The sequence below is a fragment of the Myotis lucifugus genome, unplaced genomic scaffold (assembly GCF_000147115.1).
Source record: "Myotis lucifugus unplaced genomic scaffold, Myoluc2.0 scaffold_215, whole genome shotgun sequence".
Taxonomy (NCBI): domain Eukaryota; kingdom Metazoa; phylum Chordata; class Mammalia; order Chiroptera; family Vespertilionidae; genus Myotis; species Myotis lucifugus.
The window spans coordinates 414,589-437,806 of NW_005871263.1; the positions used below are offsets into that span (position 1 = coordinate 414,589).

Here is a 23,218-nt window from a genome sequence, read left to right on the forward strand (position 1 = left end):
GATGCTTGTTAGGCAGGTGAATGAGAAGTTTTCCCTTTCCTTCCATGTCTCTTCACTGGCCACCTTAGGTGAGGGGCTTGCTTCGACCTCAGGGGTCCCCAAGTAAAGACGGTAATTAGTAATTATCCTGTATTTTGGCTGGAGATGGAAATAATTAGCCGGCAAGAGAGACCAGTCTTCTTGAGTTGCAATCTGGAGCCCATCCTTTGCTTTGAAAAGATACGATTAAGAATCTGCAAATGATCCCTCTAGCATCAGTGGTCTTTCTGTTCGTTAAGATTAAAGTCATGTTTTGCAGGGAACTAATACACCCCTCCCAGATTCACAATCAGCTTTTTTTTTTTTTGGCAGGGGGGTGATTTCCGGGGAAATAGTTTCCAAGCCAAATCTAAAGGGAGGTGCTTTTTATAGTTTTTCTTGGCAGTGGGACTTGGTGGCTGCCAGATGGGTGTCCAAATGACCACAGTGAAGCCCCGAAATCTGTTTTTTAAAAAAAATAAACTTTATTTTTTGGGAACAGTTTTATTTTTACAGAAAAATTGTAAAGATGAGACAGAGTTCCCATATACCCAGCATCCAGTTTCCCACAGTATTAATATTTTACATTAGTATGTATGAGTATTGCTATCATGAATGAACCAGTGATGACAAATATTATGACCTAAAGTCCATCCTCTATCCAGGTTAGACTGTCCCTGTTTCTCAGAGCTGGACAATTTTGAGGAGCACTGATTAGGTGTATTGCAGAATGTCCCACAATTAGGGTCTTTCTCATGTCCTTCTCATGGTTAGGCAGCGGCTATGAGTTTTGGGGAGGAAGACCATAGAGGGGGTGACCATTTCTGTCACATCCTCACTAGGGATCAACATGATTTATCGCTGTTGATGCTGACCTCGGTCACCCGGCCGAGGTAGCATCTCTCTGGGTTCTCCACGGTCAGGTTACTCTTTTCCCACATGTGTTCTTTGGAAAGAAGTTACCATGTGCCACCGACTTAAGGGATGAGGGGTTGTGCTCTGGAGTCTGTAAAAGAGGGACGCCTTGCCGGGAAGTAGGCAGCACAGAGACGTCATGGCTAGAAGGGAACCTGGAGAGGCTGACGTGAGCTGATTCAGATGTGGGTCAGGCTCTGGCTCACCCAGATGTGAACAGGGGTCCCCTCTCCCTGCGTCTGCACGGTGGCACTCCCCACGGGCCAACACTGGCCCTTCTCTTGCTATTGAGCTTTGTCCCAGGTGACAGTATGATGGGGATGCAGGTGAGGTGTCATCCTTCACTCTGGGCATGAGCTTGGCAAGAACCAAGGAAGGAGAAGGACTGCTGGTGGGACAGGCATCGGAAATTGGGGACGGTACTAGGGAATTTGGGGGCGTTGGGCTCATTTTATGGAAGCTGAGCATGTAGCCGCTGTTTATTAGCTCCTGTAGTAACTCCTCCAACCCCGGCAGGTGGGCACGATTGTCACCCTCATTTACAGAGGAGGACGCTAAGGCACAGAAACAGGAAGGAATCTTCTCAGCACGTCAGGTGAACAGCAGAACTGAAATATGAACCTGGCGTCCTGCTCCAGAGCCGACATTCTGGAGGGGCCTTGCTCCCTCACTGGATGGGACACACATGTCACACAGTTTGGAAGGGGCCCTGCACCATGGCAAGGCTGGAATGCAAGACGTTTACCGACAGCGATCTTGGGCAAGTCATTTACCGTCTCTGGACCTCTGCCCATCAGTCAAATGGCTGAAGTCATAATACTGACCTCATAAGGTTGTTTGTCCATTTAAAACAATCAACAGTGTGATTGGCTACTAGCATTTTGTTAAACCCTTGATTTTGTTAATACAGGTGCTCAATTAATGTGAGCCAGTATTCATTTACTCATCCAACTAACTACTGAGTGACATCCTGGGGATATAATAAGAATAAGACCTGGCCCCTGCCCTCCCTGAGCTACAGCCTCTGATTGTTTCCTCTTGTCCAATGGCGTTGTCTGATATCTTCAGGAGCAAGCTCACAGTCAGAGAAATGCTGGGCATCCGTCCTTGTTTCTAACCCCAGCAGGGGTGTCTCTACTGTTGGCTTCAGGACTGAGGTGTATCCATTTAATTGTGTCAAGGAAGTATCCATCCATTCCTATTTTCTTGAGAGTTGTGTTTAGGAATGGGAGTTGAATTACATCACAAACTTTTTAGCATCTATAGAAAAATATGATTTTATTCTTAGATCTATCAATACGTTGACTTATATGGAAATATTCACTTGGTTACTATGTATTACTTTCTTATGGTGGTGGGACCTGCATTGGTTTGACAACATTTAAGACTTCTTTCAGCAGTACTCATGAGTCATACTTGTCTGTAATGTCCTTTTTTTGTGTGCTATTAGGTATAAGCATCTTTTGGTTTCTGTGCTCAGTAACAATGTATTGTTGAGACTACTCAGTTTCTAAAGTTGTGATAGAATTCCCCTGGGAAGCCATCTGGATCTAGTGTCTTTTTATGGGGTGATTCCATGACCACTTTCTCTCTTGTCTCTGTGGGAAGTAGTCTGTCTACACCAGTGGTTCTCAACCTTCCTAATGCCGCGACCCTTTAATACAGTTCCTCATGTTGTGGTGACCCCCAACCATAAAATTATTTTCGTTGCTACTTCATAACTGTAATGTTGCTACTGTTATGAATCGTAATGTAAATATCTGATATGCAGGATGTACTTAGGCGACCCCTGTGAAAGGGTCGTTCGACCCCCAAAGGGGTCGTGACCCACAGGTTGAGAACTGCTGGTCTACACTGTCTATTTCTACTGGAGTCAGTTTTGGTAAACTGTATCTTTCAAAGGAATGATCCTTTTCATCTATCTAGATTTTCAAGTTTATTTGCCTAGAGCAGTGATGGCGAACCTTTTGAGCTCGGCGTGTCAGCATTTTGAAAAACCCAACTTAACTCTGGTGCCGTGTTACATATAAAAATTTTTTGATATTTGCAACCATAGTAAAACAAAGACTTATATTTTTGATATTTATTCTATATATTTAAATGTCATTTAACAAAGAAAAATCAACCAAAAAAATGAGTTCGCGTGTCACCTCTGACACGCGTGTCATAGGTTCACCATCACTGGCCTAGAGGCTTGCCAACTAGATTCTTATTTTTTTCTACTGAGGGAGATAGCGAAGTTCATCGTTAACAGAATGAATGGAGACAGGGCTGTGGGAGCCCTGACCAGGGCTCCTGACCCAACCTTAGAAGGGAGAGGTGTGTTTGGCTGTCAGAGCAGAAGTTTGATTCCTTGTGTGTGCTTGTGAGTTCAATGAATTCTTACTTCTCCCACCATAACACATCGGGAGAGACGGGTGGGTGCTGGGAATCCCTCCTCTGGACATGGTGGGAGTGCTCATTGCTGGTCTGCCTCGGTGCACCCGGCACATCCCGGCTTCGATTCCTGCTAAGCGAATGCACCTGTCTCCGACTTTGCCCTTTCGGAAAGGACAACAGACTCCCGGTTGTTGCTCGTAAAGTCTATTCTGGTGATCCTTAAACTCTCTGGGCCACAGCCCTTTAACAAGCCGATAAAAGCCACAGGTCCTATATGCACACACACTGTCGGAGCACACGGCACATATGCCATCCCCACCGCCCCCCGTCCCAGTCTGCTCTGCCCGCCAGTGCCTTTTTATTTGGGTGTTGTTGTTCATCCTCACTGAGGATATTTTTTCCATTGATTTTTAGAGAGAATGGAAGGGAGGAAGGGGTGGGGAGGGAGAGAGAGAGAAACATCGATGTGAGAGAGACACATTGATTGGTTGCCTCCCTCACTCACCCTGATGGGGGCTGGGGATTGAACCTGCAACCCAGGTACGTCCACTTGACCAGGAATCGAACCCAAGACCCTTTGGTGCCCGGGCCGACGCTCTAACCACTGAGCACACTGACCGGGGCTTACCATTTCCAGGGAGAGTCACAGTCCCTGCCATAGCCCATTCCCTAGTGTCGCCTGCACTTCAACTCAGGAACACCTGTTCTCAACCCACTCACAGGGGACAATTAAAACCTTATTCTCTCAGCAAACACTCCCCGGATGCTTGTTTGGTGCTAGGCCCTGTGGGGGGTATAGAGACAAATTAGATGTGGTCCTGCCCTGCCTGGGCCTCTGTGAGACACAGGCTGGTAAACAAATAGGGACAAATGAGGTGCTGGGATATAGTATCATGGGTTTTTTTCTCCTGTGTGTGTGTGTGCTTACTAAAAATAGAGTTCTACGCTAAGCAAGCAGGTTCCCTGACGTGACAGTCAGAGACGTCGTATGAGTCAAGTTAAGGACAGGCCTTCCTAAGCCTGCGTGTATAAATAGTGTCTCCAGGTGCCGCCGGGAAGGGGCAGGGAGGCCCAGGATGTCAGGGAGGCGGAGGGAATGGGGAGAAGGTTGCCTTGAGCATTCTTCACTATTGAACATGTGCATCCTGGTGTCCAGATGAAAAGCCCCCTGTTCCTAAGGTGGCCTTGAACTTTGATGGGGGAACGGAGGCCCTTACACCTTAAAGCAGTGTTATTTGGGTTGGTTCCCAAGGCTCCCTGGGCCTTTGAGGTGATGGGGCTGAATAAGTTTGAAAAATGCAGTATTGGTGGTGAGTGGCTCTCAGCCCTGGCCGCACATTCGAATCTTCCAGCCGGACCCAGACCAATGGAGTCACGGGGGGTCCGTGAACTTGGCTGAGAGCCATGCAGTGGTGTCAGACCAGGCCTTGAACCCAGGCTGTTGGGGTCCCGAGTCCCTGCTGTCCGCACTGCAGCTCAGCCAGAAGTCACTGACTCCAGCTTTGATGGAGCCCAAGGACAGAAGCCTGGATGCGTTCACCCTTTACATTTGATACTTACATAATTATCAGTTGGATGTTTGCTGCTCTTCTAATGGGACTATACTCATTATAAAACACGGAGCAAAGCTAGGGCCGGTGTGGCTCAGTTGGTTGGGCGCTGTCTCTAGCACCAATGGGCTGCCAGTTCGATTCCTGGTTAGGGCACATGCCCAGGTTGTGGGCTCAATCCCTGGTTGGGGGGCGTGCAGGAGACAGCCCATAGATATCTCACATCACATCAGTGTTTCTCTCTCCTTCTCCATTCCTCTCTTTCTAAAAATCAATAAAAAAATCTTAAAAAAATGCAGCAAAAAAAATTTGGGCCCCAACTGGGGATCCCACATGTTACCCCAACTCTGAAGGCCATTGGCTGGGAGAGTCAGAACACCCCATTTGAAATAGGAAAGTCCTGGCTGGCAATTCTGACTTAGTTGCCTTCTATCTGCATGACCTTGGCCAAGCAGAAGTCCCCAACCTGACCAAGCTTGCAATAACTAATTGCTAAGTAGGTGGGCGAAAAGCTGTACAGCTCCTTATAGGCGGGATGTACGCCTACGGGCACGTGATTCCGATTCTCCGGGCTGTTTTCTCATCTGTGAAATGGGGATGGGGGTGGCAGCGCTCACTGGGGCTGATGGGAGTTTCTAGGAGGCGATGTGATTGAAGTGCCAGTGGCTGGGCTGGGTAGACACTGGCCGTGGGGGGCGCTGAGGAACTTGGAGGTCTCCTGACTTCCCAGGGCACTGACTCCTCGAGGAGAGAGAGTCTTTGCCGCAGCCTTTGATGAATCCCGAGCCTTAGGAGGAAATGGTCCAGAAGGAAGAGGCTGGCTGTCACTGCGGAGGAGCCATCGGCCGCGTGCTGGTCGGTGCTACAGCGAGTTATCTCACTTCCGCACGCGGCACATTGAGTTCTGACTTGAAACCCTCACATGGCCCTGCCTCGGCCCCAGAGCTTGCTGGCTGCAGAGGCTTCTGGGTTGTCCAGACTCCAGGGCTGGGAGGTGCCCAGTGCGGTGCTGCCTCTCAGAGAGGCGGGGCCTCCCCAGGTGTCCTGCGGGTCCCCAGGGCCCCTGAGCCCCCTGAGCTGGGCGGGAAGATGCAGCCTGGAGAGGCAGCGAGCGTGATGGATGCCTGCGGCTTCCCCCACAGAGGGACTTCCTCCTGCCTCCCGCCCCAGCACAGGAAGCAGCCAGGTTCCTCAGAGCTCGGGCCAAACCCGCTTCCCCAGGCTGCTGGGAGGTTTGCTTTTTTGCTGATTGCTCCCAAATTGAGCTCAGGGAAGAAGGTGAGACTCCACCCTGGGGCTCTTCCGGGGATGGGTCAGGGCTGCGTCTGCTTCCCCACCTGGAGCACAGCCCGACGGGTGCCCCCAAAGCAAGAGGAGCCGCCTCTGACTCCCCTGAACTGTCCAGCATGAGCTTCTTCCAAAACAGGGAAAAGAAGACATATCGGGATAATGATCTCCCATGTTTCAGCAGCTGTCAGCGCGAGGGCGATCTTACTTCTCCATGCCCCTCGCCCCAGTACCTCTACATCAGATTCCAGATGGCATCGTATTTTCTAATGAATACATTAGTATGTAGCTCTCAAAGATAGTGAGAAAAATAAAATAGCACTATCAAACCTGAAAAAGAACAGTTACTTAATTTCAAATGTCCAGGGTTCAAATTCCCTGCTCACAAGTATCTTTTTAAAAAAAAAAAATCCCCACTTGAGGATATGTTTTTATTAATTTTTTTTTTTTTAAGAAAAGGAGAGAGAGAAAGAAACATCAATCGGTTGCCTCTCGTATGGGCCCCAACCGGGGGTCAAACCCACAACCTAGGTATGTGCCCTGACCAGGAATTGAACCCGAAACTTTTTGGTTTGCAGGCCGATGCTCCAACCAACTGAGCTACCTGGCCAGGGCACAAGTATCTTTTTAATGGTTAACTTGTTTGAACCGAGATCCAAACAAAACCCTCGCATTGTATTTGGTTGACATGGCCATTCCGGCTCTTTTATTCTATAAAAGCCCCCCATCCGTCTGTTTTCTTGCCCTTTATGTGTTGAAGAAAAAGGTTTTTTCTTGCGCAGTTGCCCACAGTCTGGATTTTGCCAGTGGCACCTCTGTGGTGTCTCTTAACATGCTCCTCTGACCCTTGCATTTCCTATAAACTGGTATTTAGATCTAAAGCCCGGTGCCTTGGACTTTTAATTTTTAAAATTTTTATTGAATTTACTGGGGTGACATTAATTAATAAAATTATATAGGTTTCAGATGTACAGTTCTCTAATACATCACCTGTATATTGGGTGTTCACCACCAAGTCAAGTCTCCTTCCATCACCATGTATCCCCCCTTAACCCTCTGCTAGCTCCCCCACCCCCCTTTCCTTCTGGTAATCACCATACTGTTGTCTGTGTCTATGAGTTTTGTTTTGTTCTTTTCTTCTTAATCCCTTCACCTTTTTCACCCAGCCTCGCCTGACAGCTGTCAGTCTGTTCTCTGTATCTATGAATTTGTTTCTATTTTGTTTGTTTATTTTCATTAAATTCCACATAAGAGATCATATGGTATTTGTCTTTCTCTGACTGGCTTCTTCTTTCACTTAGCATAATGCTCTCCAGGTCTACCCATGCTGTCGCAAAGGGTCATTTTATGGAAAAATAGTATATCATTGTGTAAATGTACCACAGTTCTTTTACCCACTCATCTACTGACTAGAGGCCCGATGCATGATGCACAAAATTCGTGCAAGGGGCTCGGCCCTCACAGCCCCAACTTCGTCCAGAAGGTCGTCCAGAAGGTCGTTCGGCTGTCCGATCTAATTAGCATATTACACTTTTATTATTGTAGATGGGCACTTGGGCTCCTTCCAAATCTTGGCTATTGGGAGTAATGCTGCAGTGAACACAGGGGTGCATATATTCTCTTGAATTAGTGTTTCTGGTTTCTTTGGATATATTCACAGAAGTGGAATCGCTGGGTCATAAGGCAGTTCCATTTTTAGTTTTTTGAGGTAACTCCACTCGGCTTTCCACAGTGGCTGCGCCAGTCTGCATTCCCACCAACAGTGCACGAGGGTTCCCTTTTCTCCACATCCTGGCCAGCACTTGTCATTTGTGGATTTATTGATGGTAGCCATTCTGACAGGTGTGAGGCATCACCTCACATGCCTCATTGTGGTTTTAAATGGCACCTCTCTGATGATTAGTGATGTTGAGCATCTTTCTATATGTCTATTGGCCATTTGTAGGTCCTGTTTGGAGAAGTGTCTATTCAGGTGCTCTGCCGTTGTTTAATTGGGTTGTTTGGTTTTATGGGTGTTGCGTTTTATAAGTTCTCTATAAATTTTGGATAGTAGCCCCTTATCAGATGTATCATTGGTGAATATGTTCTTCCATTCGGTGGGTTGTCTTTTTGTTTGGTTGATGCTTTCCTTTGCTGTGCAAGAAGTTTTCTGTTTGATGTAGTCCCATTTGTTTATTTTTCTTTTGTTTCCCTTGCCTGAGACTTTTAATGCTTGTATTGTCCTCTGCAAAAGAAATGTATCAAAAGCAGACTGTAAGCTACAAGCGGAGCAGAGAAATTGCTTTTCCCGAATTAGCATTTGGGACCCTTCCCGCATCCTAATCTGAGGTTTGGGGAAAGCGTTTTCTCAGCGGGGCCTGTCTTCGTCACCAAGATGCGTTTCTGAAAGCCAGCCCTTCACATGTCATCTTCATGGAGCCATGCCTGGGTGAGCTTTCTGAAGGGAAGAAAGTGCCCGCAGAGCCCAGGATTTATAAAGGTCCTTACGAAAACAAACCTGCTGGGGCATGCCTGCGGAAGGGGGGGCGCTACATGAGGGCGCAAAGAAGTGATTGTAAAGACTACAGGAAGGGGCTGTGTACCTGTGTGATCCCAAGAAGGAGGGCTGCGGGTCTGACACCCGCAACGGGTGACATCACTCCGTTGCCATGGAGAGAGGAGGAATGCCATTAATGACCAGGGTTGGCAGGGGCCGCTGATGAAGTGTGCCAGCTCTCTGGAACATGGCACCGAAATCAAAGCTCCCGGGGAAAAGTGTAAATAAAGAACCTGTCAGTCAGTAAGGTATTAATTTTAAATCTCTGCCCCGGGCCAAGGGTGGCAGGGGCCCCTCTGTCTTCAAGGGGCAGTTCCCATTTGGGGTTCAGATCGGCTGAAAGAAAGGTAGAAATTGGCGCTCCAGGCTGTGCCGGGGGTTGTGGGACTCAGTAGGGGCGAAGCTCTTTGGGGTCCTGGCGTCAAGGTGAGGGGTCTTTGCTGAGGATGAAAAGAGGGAAGGTGGCTGTTCCCCCACCGGTGTGCTCTCGTGCAGGCCTTTGAGGGAGCCATGGGTTGAGCGTGGCAGCCCAGTTTCTGAGGGAGGATGATTTGGTCTATTTCTGGTTAATTTTTCTGACCAGTTCTTTCCTTCTCCTTTTGGTGTGGAAGCCGCCCGGGTCCTGCTGTCATGCAGGGCATGGCTAGTGTGGAGGGACTGTCTTCTGCTGGAAAGGGAGCTCTCGAAGTCCCGGTTCAGCCTCAAGGGGCTGGCTTCTCGGATAAATAAATTACTGGGCACCCATGCGATGGAATGCCACCCAATGTTAGAAGAGAAACTGCGGCTGCGCACGACAGGGATGAGTCTCAGACACAGTGCTCAGCGAGAGGCATGACATGAACATCTTGTTTGATTTTTATTTCTGTGACAACCAAGAGCAGTCACACCCCAGTCCATGGTGAGACAAGTGAGGCTAGTGGGTCCCCCCGGGTGAGGGTTACTGGCTGGGTGGGGTCACAGGGTGGAAATGTTGCATATCTGGCATGGGGGAGACCCGGGTGCGCACACATGTGAAAAGACACGAGATGTGCCTTCAATGTTTGTGCCCTTTGCTGCATTGAAGTGATGTCTCAATGTGAATCCCAGCTCTGCCCCTGATGGTTTTGGTGAGTCCCTGCGCCCCGAGTCTCAGTTTCCCCATTTGTAACAGGAGCTGACAGTGCCTGCCTCCCAGGCCGATTGTGAGTTGCGGAGAGGGGAGCAGTGCCCGTGAAAGCGTGCGGCACAGGGGACATCCGCTGTGGGGATGAGTAGCAATAGGAAGGTCTCTGAACTTCTTGAAGGCAGGAGGGCCCCGTTGAAGGACTTTACATCAGCAAGAGGTGGTTCTTTTCACCCCAGTTTGAGACTGGCGTCTGCCAGATGCCCAGGCCCCGCCGCCCGCCTCCCGACACTGACCCCGAGGCACGCAGGTCGCAGATTCCACACATTTCTCTAACCCTCTGCACAGGGCGTACGTGTCAGTGGGTAGGTGTATGTGTTTTTGCAGACAGCCATGCCAGCAGCCCGTCTGCAAGGCTCGTTTCTTGCAAACTGTCCCAGGTCCTGTGTCCCGGCGCCTGGCCTGGTGGCAGGCTGCCTGGGAAGCAGGACCAAGCCCTCCTTCTGCCCTGTCTGGTGGAGACAGACAGCTGTCTTACGTGGGGCAAAGTCAGCAAAAAGCAGAGCATCCGAGGTGGCTTTTTCCAGTGGCTCCACGGTGTGACACAGGGTAGTAAGCTGCCTCCCTCCCCTTTCTGGACCTGATTTATCTGGATGGAATTTCTTGTCCTTTCCTGCCCTGTGTCTGCATGTGTCATCTTTGAATGACGGAGCGACAGCCTGATTCTCCATCGTTATTAATACACACGGTCCATCGAGAGGGAATCCAATCACCGTTGTGCATATATGCATGGGGGGGGGGGGGGCGGGTGCGGGCTCCTTGGAAAGCTTGCTGAGTGTTGGATTTATTACTTGATGGCATTCTGTAGCTTTGCAAAGAAGGCCTTTCCAGTAGGTGCTGCAAACCGCCAGATGAAAAATCCATCCACCTTCTTGCTCCTTTTGACCACGCCTTGCAGCCCCGAATGCGCAGGAAGTTACGAGAGCCTTGGGGGTGGGGGTGGGGGCGGGGGGCAGGATCCCTCCCCTCCGTCTTCTCCCCTTTCCTCCAGCCACACGTGTGTATCTCCAGGTTCGGGCATCCTAGGTGCTGCCATGGCAACAGACTGTGATGTCTCAAACCCACAGCCTGGGACTCGCACCACCTCGGGGTGTGAGCTCATTGAGGGGTGGCTCCGCCACCTCAGAGGAGGATGGACGCAGCTCGGGGCCCTGCTGCTGGTCCCAGGGCGTCCGGCCTCCAGCCCCTGCCGGGTTTTTCTCCTTCACACCCTTCAAGCCTGAAAGCACGGGTTTACGTTGCGCCCCCTCCCCCAGAGGAGAGCCGCCTCCTGCGGGTTCCCTGGCTGGGTTTCTATTTCGGTCACTCTGTTCTGCTTCCTGAAAATTCCACCCGCCGGACTTCCCAGAGAAGACCTTCTTCTCTTGGGTTCCTTTTTTCAAAAGCGATCTGTCGGCTGGTCAGTTGGCACTGACCGGCGGCCTCAGACTTGGCTGTGTGTCCTCGAGGGTGAGCAACAGGCTGCAGGAGGCTCCTGGAGGCCCGGCGCTGGCAGGCCCACCGGGCGGCCTGAGCGTGGTTTTTAAAATAATTCTTGACTCAATCCTGGGGCAAGTGGAGGGGCTGCGATTATTTCAGAAGGAAGGAATCAGTGTCGTTAGCTGTCGGGGCAACTTCCTCCTGGTGGGGCCCCCGGAGCAGTTACTATTCTGGGGCACCTCATTGCCCTGTGTTGGGGTGAGGGGTCACCATCCAGGAAATGGCCCCTTTCATGAGAAGCAGGGTAGGTAGAGTAGTGGTGGTGGGGGAAGAAGACCCAGCTGCCTGAGACTGAGTTCCAGCTCTGCCACCCTGAAGCTGTGTGACCTTGGGCAAATGGTTCACCCTCTCTGAGCCTCATTCCCCCTATTGGTATCACCTGTTTCCTAGGGTTCTTGTGAGACAAACATATATTAATATATATTAAATACACACAGTGGCTCTTGGAATGGAGTAAATGGTGAGTTTGTGTTTAGCTATTTCCATTTTTGTTATTGTGAGTAGCTCCCTGAGTCGTTCACACTTTAGTAAGATTTAGGGGTCAGCTCCCAGGTGGCCCAGGGAGAAGAGGCCAACGTGTGGAATGGAGGTGATGTGGGAGGCGTTCTTCACCTACCCCACCTGTTTTCTGAAGGCTCACAGAGTCTCTGCGAAAAGAATTCCCAAAGTGTTAATGAATCCATTTGATTTTTATAAAAATGTCTTCTCTTTTAAAAAATATTTTCAAAGGCGTTGGGTGCTAATGTGTGTAAAACAAAGCAATGAGAGCAGAGAAAGGGTAGAATTCTCACCGAAACGATCCTGCTTTCCATATTAATACACAGATCGGCTCCACTAATTGAGTATGTAGTCCCTGTGTTTCGGGCTTTCTGTGGGTTAGGTGACCCACGAGGTTGGTATTGTCACCGACCTCATCACCATGTCATACATGAGGACTCGGGGGTCCCCCAGGTCACAGAGCTGGGAGCCTGGACAGTGGAGCTGGAGTCCCCTGACACAGTGTGTTGACTGAAACCTGGACCTCAGTGCGGACCCCTTGCTGAGATGGGGTTGGAGTGGCCTCCCCAGCCACCCTGTCCTGCAGTTTCTGAGCGTGGCCAGAGGTCTCCCCAAACCTTCACGGGGCCCTGATGTTGGATGAGCAGCCGGGAACTTGGTGAAAGGAAGGGTGATGGCCATTAGGACTTCCAGAGGCCTGCTGCAGGACCGGCTTACCTGCTAGGGCTGACAGTGAGCACATGTCCCGGCTCTGAGTCACTTCAGGTTTGAGGCATGACTCACAGGTTGAGCTTCCAGCAGCCTGGGCCTCTGCGGCATGCCGCTGTGCTGAGGTGCCGGCGGTGAGCACAGGGCCGTGGTTCTCAACTGGGGGCCGTTCTGCCTCGCAGGAGACACTGGGCAATGCCTGGAGACATGTTTTGGTTGTCACAACTGGGAGAGGGGCGGAGATGCTACTGGCTTCTAGTGGGTAGAGGCAGGGATACTTCTAAATACCCTCTAGTCCCCGCAGTTAAGAATTGCCTGGTCCCAACTGTCAATGGTGCTCAGGTTGAGAATTCCTGGCCTACTGGTTGAGGGCGCGCTCAGGTCTGCCTAGGTTCAAGCTGTGAGACTTCAGACAACTTAGTTCACCTCTCTGTGTCCTCATCTGTAAAAGGGCAATAAACAGTGCCTACCTTCTAGGTTGTTTGAAGATTAAATAATTCACTACATGTAATGGGCTAACAAAAGTACTTGGCACTTAAGCTCTCAAAATGTTAGCTGCTTTTCCTATTTTTATTATTATTATCATTGTTATTGTTAACCCCTATCTGCCTTCAAAGAGCTTAATCTAGTGGGGAGACAGACAAGGGAATCTATAATCGATAGACTTCACTAGAATCTAGATGACTCTCCAGGTTCTAGGAACACGGAAGAATTGCTGACTGACTCAGCCGGGAAAGTAAGTGAGGGCCTTCAGGAGGACGCAGTCCAAGTGGAATCTTGATAGACAAATAGTGGCTTGCTAGGCTAGGTATGGAAGGGAATTCAGGGCAAGGGGAACAGCATATGCAAAGGCCTGGAGGCACAGAGGACCGAGAGCAGCAACCTTTCAACCCCTCATCACTGTTTCCACTTTATTCCTGTTGAAGTACTGATGCCTCCAGTGCAGGCCAGGGACCTCCCATGGCAGGTGAGATGGGATCACATGGTCCCCTGTTGAGGACCTTGCGTATAATGAGAGCCATCTCCTTCTCTTTGAACTAGTCAGAAGGAATGGAGTCTCAGTGAGATGCTACTGTGTCTTTAATGCCTTCCTTTCGGACACTTGCCATTCCCTCCTCCCTCTAGCTTTAAAAATGGTAGGCTCTCTGGGGTCACGAAACGTCCTACATCTTGACTGTGGGGTGGTTACACGGGTGCACAACATTTGGCAAAACTCATCAAACTCTGCCCTCCCAATCTGTAGGTATAAGTTATACCTCCATAAAAAAAGTGCATAGGAGGGAGAAAAAGAGTGGGCCCCAGGCTCCGAGCCTTTGGCCGGCCATGGTGTCTTGCTTGAATTTAGTAACTTTTATTTTTATTGTACTTTTACCCTCCCTTCTATTTATGGAGTTGACACCGATTTTCCATTTGTGGTAGTGGTGTAAGTTTCCCCTTAAAAAAAAAATAAAGTAGTATGTGAGTGGATTTAAATAGAAATATTAAGTACATAATATTTACCGGTGGTACATTATTGCTACAGCAAAGATTATGCAAGTGTCAGAAAAGCGAGATTTTTGGCCACGTGTCTGAGAAAAGTTGGTGGTTCTGAGATGAAGCTGGCTTCGCCCAGTGCCATGCGGGGATCACAGTGACTTAAAGAGAGCGGTGTGCGAGGCTGGCCGTGTCAGAGCAGAGCGAAGGCTCCTAGCTCCTTACATGTCTCAGTGATGAGCCATTGGTCTGATATTCAGAGGACTGAGGATTTCATGATTATAAATTACCTTCCTTTTCTTGCTTGCTGTTCAACTTTCACAATCTGGGGGAAGAAAAAGAAAAGAAAAAGAAACTGCTGCTTGGATGAATTAAAACCAATGTAAATGTTTTCAGGGCTTTTGCTTAGCAAAGCAGCCTTTCCGTTCTAAGCGGCTGCCGGGGAGTGTGAGAGGTGTGTGTTCGCATGGCCGAGTTCCGTGACTTTTCACATCAGCCCTGCCGGGGTGTTTCTGATAAGCTGTGATACAGTTTTTCTGATAAGGCCGGAATTTTTGCTAAGAGACCTTTTGTGTTTTGTTTTGCTGGTTCGCAGGGTGGTGGATTATCAGGATGTTGTTATGGATTTGAGGTTAATCTCTTTGTAGATTGAAAGTCTGTGCTCTGTTACCTGGAGTGTGTGTGTGTGTGTGTGTGTGTGTGTGTGTGTGTGTGTGTGTATGCGTGCACGGACAAATTCAAATTTATGTTGATCTGCAGCTTTGCAAGAACTCTAGACCCTGCAGATTCAGCTAGAACAGCCAGAGGACTTCACAGCCAGAAGCAACCAAGGAGACTGGTCCCTGTTACAGATGAGAAGCTGGAGACGCACAGTTGGTGGTGGGGGACTTCTCCACGGTCACACAGCTAGTTAGTGGCAGAGTAGTACTAGCTCTCAATTTCCTGCTTCCTAAACCAGGGTGTCATTACTGTATATTATGTTATGCCACGGCCACCTTTAAGATAAAATAAAAACATGTTTCTTTGAGGAACTGTGCTTCTTTTCTCAAGGTCATACAGAAATCAGGCCTCTGTCTGCTAGGCCACGGCTGCCGAATTACTTAGTTCCTCTCGCTGGAGGAAGTCACTGTTTCCTGTGACTTCCAGCAGCAATTTGTGTGTGTGCACACTGTACGCATTTTGCTTTTCTGTTTTAACACTGTATCTTGAAGTCATTCCATTTTCATGCAGAAAGAACTTTTTTTATCCCTTTTTATCTTCTTTCTTTAATTATTTTTTAATCCTCACCCGAGGGTATGTTTAGAGAGAGAAAAGGAGAGGGAGGGAAGGAGGGGGGGGGGGGAGAGAGAGAGAGAGAGAGAGAGAGAGATGTGAGAAACACTGATTGGTTGCTTTCTATACGCATCCTGACTGGGCTAGAGCCTGCAGCCTAGGTATGTGTCCTGACCGGGAATTGAACCTGCAGCCTTTCGGTGTAGGGGATGATGCTCCAACCAACTGAGTCACGCAGCCAGGCTTCATCCCTTTTTAAATTACCTTCTTTGAGGTTACATCTTTCTATCGTTTGGTGTAGATATTAGCATCTTTGAGTAGTAGTTTAAAAATTTCACATAGACTTTTCTGAGCTCACTTTTATTTACTCGTTCACCCAACCAACAAATAGTTTTTTGTTTGTTTTTTGTTTTTGAGGGTTTGCTTTGTGGGCAGGTCCTGTCCACATGCTAGGAATACAGTGGGGAGGGAGAGAGTCCTCACAGAATTGACTGATTGGTGGGGGTGGCCTGGGGGTTGGGGGAGAGCCTGGCAATAGATGAATAACCCCAGAATTACTTAATTGTAATGCATTGGATAGTGCATGTAACAGAGAAGGGAAGTATGAATGGGGTCTGATGCAGTCAAGGAGGTCGGAAACCCTCCCAAGCACATGAGGCTTTACCTGGAGGGAATGAGTGGCTTTAGTTATGTGGAGAAGTGCCTGGGTACGGGTGGGGAGGAGCAGTGGGGGTGGAGGGAACAGCAAGTGCAAAGGTCCTGCGGCAGAAAGGAGTGCAATGCTTTCTGTGAACAGGAAGATAGCCAGTTTGGCTGGAGTCCAGTGAGAGAGGTTAAGCTAGAGGGGCAGGCAGAGCCCAGCCAGGCTGGCCTTGTTGAGGTTATTTAACTTTCCCCTAAGACAAGGGAGGGGAATGTCCGACCCATGGGCCATATAATCACTTGGTCTGGCTCAGCCAAAGCATTAGGGGTGAGTTAATTAAATGTTTGGCCAAATATAGCAGGCTAGTTTTTAAGTTGATAATTTTGTATGGCCCGCGAATGATGTTATAAATATCCAAATGGCCCTCTTTGGTTTGGCTCAGTGGATAGAGCGTCGGCCTGCAGACTGAAGGGTCCCAGGTTCGATTCCGGTCCAGGGCACATGCCTGGGTTGCGGGTTCAATCCCCAGTAGGGGCATGAAGGAGGCAGCCGATCGACGATTCTCTCTCATCATTGATGTTTCTCTCTCTCCCTCTTCCTTCCTCTCTGAAATCAATAAAAATATATTTTAAAAAAATCCAAATGGCCCTTGACAGAAACAAGGTTCCCCACCCCTCCCCTAAGAGCTGTGGGAAGCCATTTCTGAGCTCTCACCTGGGGGTGGGGGGCACCGTCTGGACCCTGTAAGATCAGCTCTGCTAAGCCTGACAGCATCTCCAGGATGGCCCGGAAGGGGAACCAAGGAGGTTGAAAGTCATTTGTGTAGCCACCCTACTCCCCAAAACGGGCCAGCCACACAACTTTAGGAAGAGGCCCCATTTCTGCCTGGCAGGCCCTTGGACATATATATTTTCACTTACTTATTTGCTCTGTCACTCAACAAAAGGGTATGGACATTCTCTAGTGCCTGTGCTAGGCGCTTGGAAAACAACACTGAATGATCATAGACATGGTTCCAACCTCAGTGGAGTATAGACCCTAGTGCAGAGTCACAAACTTCTATAAAGGGTCGGACAGTGGATTCTTTAGGCTTTGTGGGCCATATGGTCTCCATCTCGGCTACCAACTCTGCTGTTATAGTGCAAAAGCAAGCCATAGACCATACGCAAACAAATAGAGGAGTGGCTGTGTTCCAATAAAACTTTATTTATAAACACAATCTGTGGGCTGGATTTGGCCCAGGGTCTGTAGTTTGCCTACCCCTGATCTTGTGGGATGGAATTCCCTAAACAGATAAATATCTGATGTGATGTGAGCTGGTAGCTGGTGCCAGTGGAAAAAGATGTCAGGGAAAAGGGGTGGAGAAAGACACTGGGGTGAGGATAGAGATGATCTTTTTGATGGGCCAATCTAAGGAGGTCTTGGCTGAGCAGGCACGCGAAGGAATCAGGGAAGCGGCCAAGTAAAGACGTTGCGGGGAGAGTTTCCAGGCAGAGGGAGAAATGCACTCAGGAACTCAGAGGCAGACTCTGCTTGATGGAAAGCCAGGTGTCCCTGGGCTGTTGCTGAGTCAGGTTGGGGAGAAGAGGGGACAGGTGGGAGGGGCAAGACAAGCCAGGGCCCAGGGACAGGTGTGTTAAGAAGTTTAGATCACATCTACTAGTATAGTGTCCGGGAAAGCCTTTAAAGTGGATTTCAGAAATGGATGTTTCCAAAGATTGCAGTGTGGGGAACAGACCACACAGAGCAAGGCTGGAAATGGGGAGGCCAGGAAGAGGCCACTACAGTGGCCCAGATGGGAGAGGACAGTAGCTTGGACCGGAGTGGCTGTAGTGGGAAGGGGTGACACATGAATTTGGTTTATAATCAACAGTGGCGGTCAGGATTTCCTGATGGCTTGGACGTCAGGGTGTGGCAGAGAGGAGTCCAGGCTGAATGGAGGGGCCTGTGCTGAGCTGGGCAGATTGGAGGAGGAATGGGTGAGGGGTGGCAGGAATGGATAGCTGGTTCCCTTGCTAATTCCAGTCTCCAGCCGTGGGGCCTTTTGAGGTGCAGCAGTAGCCTGCGCTAGACGGCTACTATGAGAGAAGCAATTAGGGTGTCTCCAGCTGCTGGCGTGATAGTTTGGAAGACTCTATAGCCAGAGCCTTGCCTTTTGGGGGCCAGGTGGTTTGTCTGTGGGATTTCTAATCCTGCTAATTCTGTGGTTTAGGGTGAATCTCTTCCCCTCCCAGGGCCTCAGTGTCCTTATCTGTGAAATGGAAAGATAAGACATGAGTCAGGAGTTCTGGTTCAGAATTAAGCTACTTGTTATACTCGAGCATGGATATTTGAGGTTTGACCCCAGAGCTCCATGCACTCCAGGCCCGTGCGTCCTCCCTCTGCCTCCCGTATCTGTGTCAGACACACAGAGATATGAGGTGGGCCTAGGTCCGAGGTTTTCAAATTGGGTGTCATAGCCCACTGGCAGGACAGTAAACCTGTTGAATGGGTTGTGACCAGCCTGTAAGAAAGTAACCTCAGTCGGGTGTGTGTGTGTGTGTGTGTGTGTGTGTGTGTGTGTGATGAGGGTGTCGCATGTAGCAGGGTAAGTATTGTTTTGTGAAGCCTTTGTTTCAGTTGGGAGTGAATATGATGGCGTGAGCTAGGTTGTGAAATAAAATGCATTTCTTCTGATGGTCCCATTGAGACAAGGGTTTGGAAGTCATTAGCCAGGTGGTCACCCAGGCCTCCAGCTGATGCTTCCCAGCTTGGCCGGGCCATGCTCGGTGCACCTCTCCTCAAACCTTTCTGCTGTGACTTTGCCCTTCACGGAGCCTGGGATAAAGCAGCCCCCTTTCCTTCTGGTGAGGGAAGTATGGTCCAGCCTGGGGTTTGGCGTGGTGGGGATTTAAACAATAAATAAACAGCAGGAGACAAACCCAGCCTGTGATTGCTCTGCTTTGGGAGTTCTGTTCTAGAGGCTTAAAAAGACCTCCCCTCCCCCCTTCTCTTTCCAGAAGAACCGAATGCACATAAGGTCGCCAGCCCACACTCCGGACTTGCATACCATGATGATGTCCTGGACTATGGCCTCAAGCCATACAACCCCCTCGCCAGTCTCTCTGGCGAGTCCCCCGGCCGATTCGGAGAGCCGGATAGGATAGGGCCCCAGAACTTTCTGAGCCCGGCCAAGCCAGCGGGGCCTCGGGCCTGAGCCCTCGGATCGAGATCACTCCGTCCCACGAACTGATGCAGGCAGGGGGGGGCCTCCGCATGAGAGACACTGGCCTCCTGGGGGAGCAGGCGCCCCTGGCGGGGGCGGCCGCCAGCCCGAGGTTCACCCTGCCCGTGCCCGGCTTCGAGGGCTACCGCGAGCAGCCGCTTTGCTTGAGCCCCGCTAGCAGCGGCTCCTCTGCCAGCTTCATTTCCGACACCTTCTCCCCCTACACCTCGCCCTGCGTCTCGCCCAATAACGGCGGGCCCGACGACCTGTGTCCCCAGTTTCAAAACATCCCTGCTCATTATTCCCCCAGAACCTCGCCAATAATGTCACCTCGAACCAGCCTCGCTGAGGACAGCTGCCTGGGCCGCCACTCGCCCGTGCCCCGTCCGGCCTCCCGCTCCTCGTCGCCTGGTGCCAAGCGGAGGCATTCGTGTGCTGGGGCCTTGGTTGCCCCGCTGCCCGGAGCCTCACCCCAGCACTCCCGCAGCCCCTCACCGCAGCCCCAGGACGACGGCGCCCCCGCTGGGTACCCCCCAACGGCTGGCTCTGCCGTCCTCATGGATGCTCTGAACAGCCTCGCCCCGGACTCGCCTTGTGGGATCCCCCCCAAGATGTGGAAGACCAGCCCGGACCCGTCACCAGTGTCTGCCGCCCAGCCCAAGGCCAGCCTGCCCCGCCACATCTACCCGGCCATGGAGTTCCTGGGGCCCTGCGAGCAGGAGGAGAGGAGGAACTCGGCCCCCGAGTCCATCTTGCTGATGCCCCCGACGTGGCCCAAGCCGCTGGTGCCCGCTATTCCCATCTGCAGGTGAGTCGGGCTTTGAAAGTGAATTGTTCCACGATTTAGTGTCAAGAGATGGTTTTCTGGCTGTGAGCGTGGGGTTCAAAGTTGGCCAGACTCTGAACATTTAAATTCCAGCTCTCCGTTTACTGGCTGTGAGACCCTGAGAAGGAAGTTAAATTCTCTGAGCCGTAGTTTCCCCATCTGTAAAATGGGTATAGGTGTACATGACTTACTGGGTGGTGATTTTGAGGGTGTAGTAATAGGATGCATGTGATTGCTCATGTGGCACTTGGCTCATCATTCATTCATTTACTTAACAAGTATTTATCAAGCACCTACCAGGTGCCAGACACTGTTATAGGTGTTGGAGAGACAGTGGTGAAAAAAGTGGGCAAAAATGTCTGCCTTTATGGAGCTGGCATTCTCATAAGCAGAAAGCAAGTCTTTATGTATGCATTTTGCTATCTTATTATAAGACCAGAGGCCCAGTGCATGAAGATTGGTACAAGAATGGGCCTTCCTTCCCCTGGCTGCTGGCACCGCCTTCGCTCTGCCCTCCGGCCTGAGCCGCCTTTCTGCCTTCCCACGCTGCCCAGAGGCCCAGAGCCGCTGGGGCAGTCGGAACACCTGCATCGTTGCCATGGCGATGATGCAAGCGTCCCACCCCACCCTGCCCCCGGCCTGTCGGCACCTGTGTATGCAAATTAACCCACCATCTTTGTTGGGTTAGTTTGCATACCCACTCCTGATTGGCTGGTGGGTGTCATGAAGGTACAGTCAATTTTCATCTTTCTCTTTTATCAGTGTAGATGTCTTATTTGACATCTGCTATGTACCACAGGACTGCAATCAGTGATAGGGAAGTCCTAAAAAATAGGTGAGCCCTAATCCTTAGGAGTTTAAAAATCTTGATAAACTGAAGAGTTGGAGATAGAAGCCTGTAAGCTTTGGACTCTCTTAGGACTGGATTTGAGCCCTGGCTCTGCCATTTACTGGCTGTGTGATCATGGGCATCTCTGGTACTGCCATCCTACTGAGCCCATCAGACATCACCAATCCTGCAGGACCATCTTTCTCACTGAGCATTTTTTCATGTCATGCCCAGGGCAGACATCACTAATCAATCAGGACCTTCATTCTCACTGAGCACCTTTCTGGGCCTTGGTTCCTCCTGTGAGGTGAGGATGATAATAGTAACTTATCTCATGGTGTTTTATTTTAAGGGTTAGGTGAGATCATATTTATCAAGCTCTTGGCATAGACTCTGCACAAAATAAGAGCTCAGAAACAGTGCAGCGTTATTGTCATAGGGTAATCTTTGTCTTCTAGAGGAAAAGACAAGCTCTGTGCTAGGAGCCTGAGCTCCCAATAGTGTCAGAGTCCTGATAGGGACAATAATAATCACCAATATTTAAGAACTCTGTGCCAGGCATAATTCTAAGTATCTCTATGTATTACTACATTTAATTCTCACATAAACCTGGTTTCGTATTATTTTTATTTTGATGACAAGAAAAACGGGGCACACAGTCAGGAGCAGATATTATTCTATCTGTTGTATTAGATGAAGAATCTGAAGAGTTATGCTATTATCATAACCTAGTGGTTTTCAAAGTGTCATTTGATTTTAGCATCTGGAACCCCCTCCCTTTTTCCCCCCAAATAAAATATTGAATACCAAAATAGATAATGGTAGAGAGAGAGGGTTTTGATTGATGTGGGGTTGAGAGTAGCCAAGGACCCTGACCATTGGCTTAACCCCACACCAGACCAAAATGGACCCTGTAAAGCTTCCAGTCTGACTGAGAGCACTACTGCCATAGTAGGTTAGCCGATGTCCCTTAAGGAATGGAATGTCTGGGTTCAATAGGGTTAAACAGGTGCCTATGTGCAGGGGACCCTCCCAGCTGTGGGCAGAATGCGCAGTGATTTCGAAGCTCGTTTGACTGCCGAGTTCTGAGTTCTGTGGCTCAGGTTTCACAGAGCTACCTTAGGACGCGGCGACCAAGACCAACCCCTGGCACAGGTTGAGAAACCAGGGCTCAGAGAGGTGACACGGCATGCCCGTGATCACACAGTCATGACCACATTGGAACTTAGAGTCCAGGATGCCTGACTCCTCGTCCTTTCTGCTACAGATCAATCTCCAAAACATGGCCTAGCTAATGACTGGCCGTGGGGAAGAGCATTAATATGAAAAATGGTTGTAATACATTTATGTGAGACTTTATTGTTTATTTTGTGAAATCCTTCCCTCTCCATTCTGTGGCTTGATCTGAGAGGTGTTAGAATCCTTTGTCCCCTACCAGGTGTCAGTCTGTGCCAGCCAAGGGGATATTGGTAAGAATTTTCTATCAGATTGAGAGGATGGGGGCATTCAGGAGATCTCATGATAATATCTGCTCAAAGGTGTGTGGACAACTCAGCCGAGGGCTGGAATTCCAATGCAGGATTTCAGACTGACCTCAGTGGTCTGATTCTTAATATTTTATTTCAGCTGTCGAAGCCTTATTCCAGAACAAGCAAAATTTGATATTGATGCTTACAGACATCCCACTGAATCTCCCACTCACTAAATTTTTGATACTTCAAGAGACACAGGGGTGAAGTGATTTTTTTATGAGCCTTATTTTGCAAACTTAATATTTTTTTTAACTTGCATAGATGCTGAGAGTAGGAGTATTTAACGTCAGTGGCACCTTGGTTGCAGGCAGCAGCTTGAAGGCATGTTGGCATGTAACTAAGGTAGAATTAAAGGCATTGTAGACACCCCAAGACTTCAGGGTAAGAGGGGCTTCAGGGGGCAGTGTGGTGGGAAGGAAGGAATGGAGATTTGCTTGTGGAGTAAAGATATAATTGTAATTGGATTGAAAGTTCAAGTAGGACTGTAGCACTGCTGGAGTTTATGGGTTACCATCCCCTTCCGTTCTCCCCTCGATATGACTCTGATAGAGAAGGGATGGAATTAGCTTCATTGCAAGCACTTAACTAAGTCAAGTGGATAATGTCAGCTTCTACTGCTCTAGGCTTAGTGGGAAAGCATAGCCTGATTGGATTGCTGATTTCTGCCATATGTAAAAAATCAGGACATAGTGACACAAATCCATGCACTTGCAACTTCAAAGCTACAGTGAATATACAGAGATTCTTTGAAATAAAATTGCTCATTCACTCATCCATCCATCCGCGCATCCACCCACCCACCCACTGAATATTCACTGGGAACCTATCAAATGCCAGGCATTGTTCTAGAGTCATTCCACAAATGAGGTAATTTCTTGGACTGATTTTAAATAAATTAGTAAGATA

The 23,218-nt window shown here is 49.5% G+C and overlaps 1 protein-coding gene across 1 annotated transcript in view; it reads left to right on the forward strand.

The window, feature by feature from the left end:
• Nucleotides 1-23,218, forward strand: part of NFATC2 (nuclear factor of activated T cells 2) — a 148,225-nt gene that overhangs the window by 13,367 nt on the left and 111,640 nt on the right. The window contains 2 exon segments of the mRNA XM_006097963.3: nt 18,920-19,096; nt 19,099-19,933. Of these exon segments, the coding sequence (XP_006098025.1) occupies nt 18,920-19,096; nt 19,099-19,933 (1,012 nt within the window).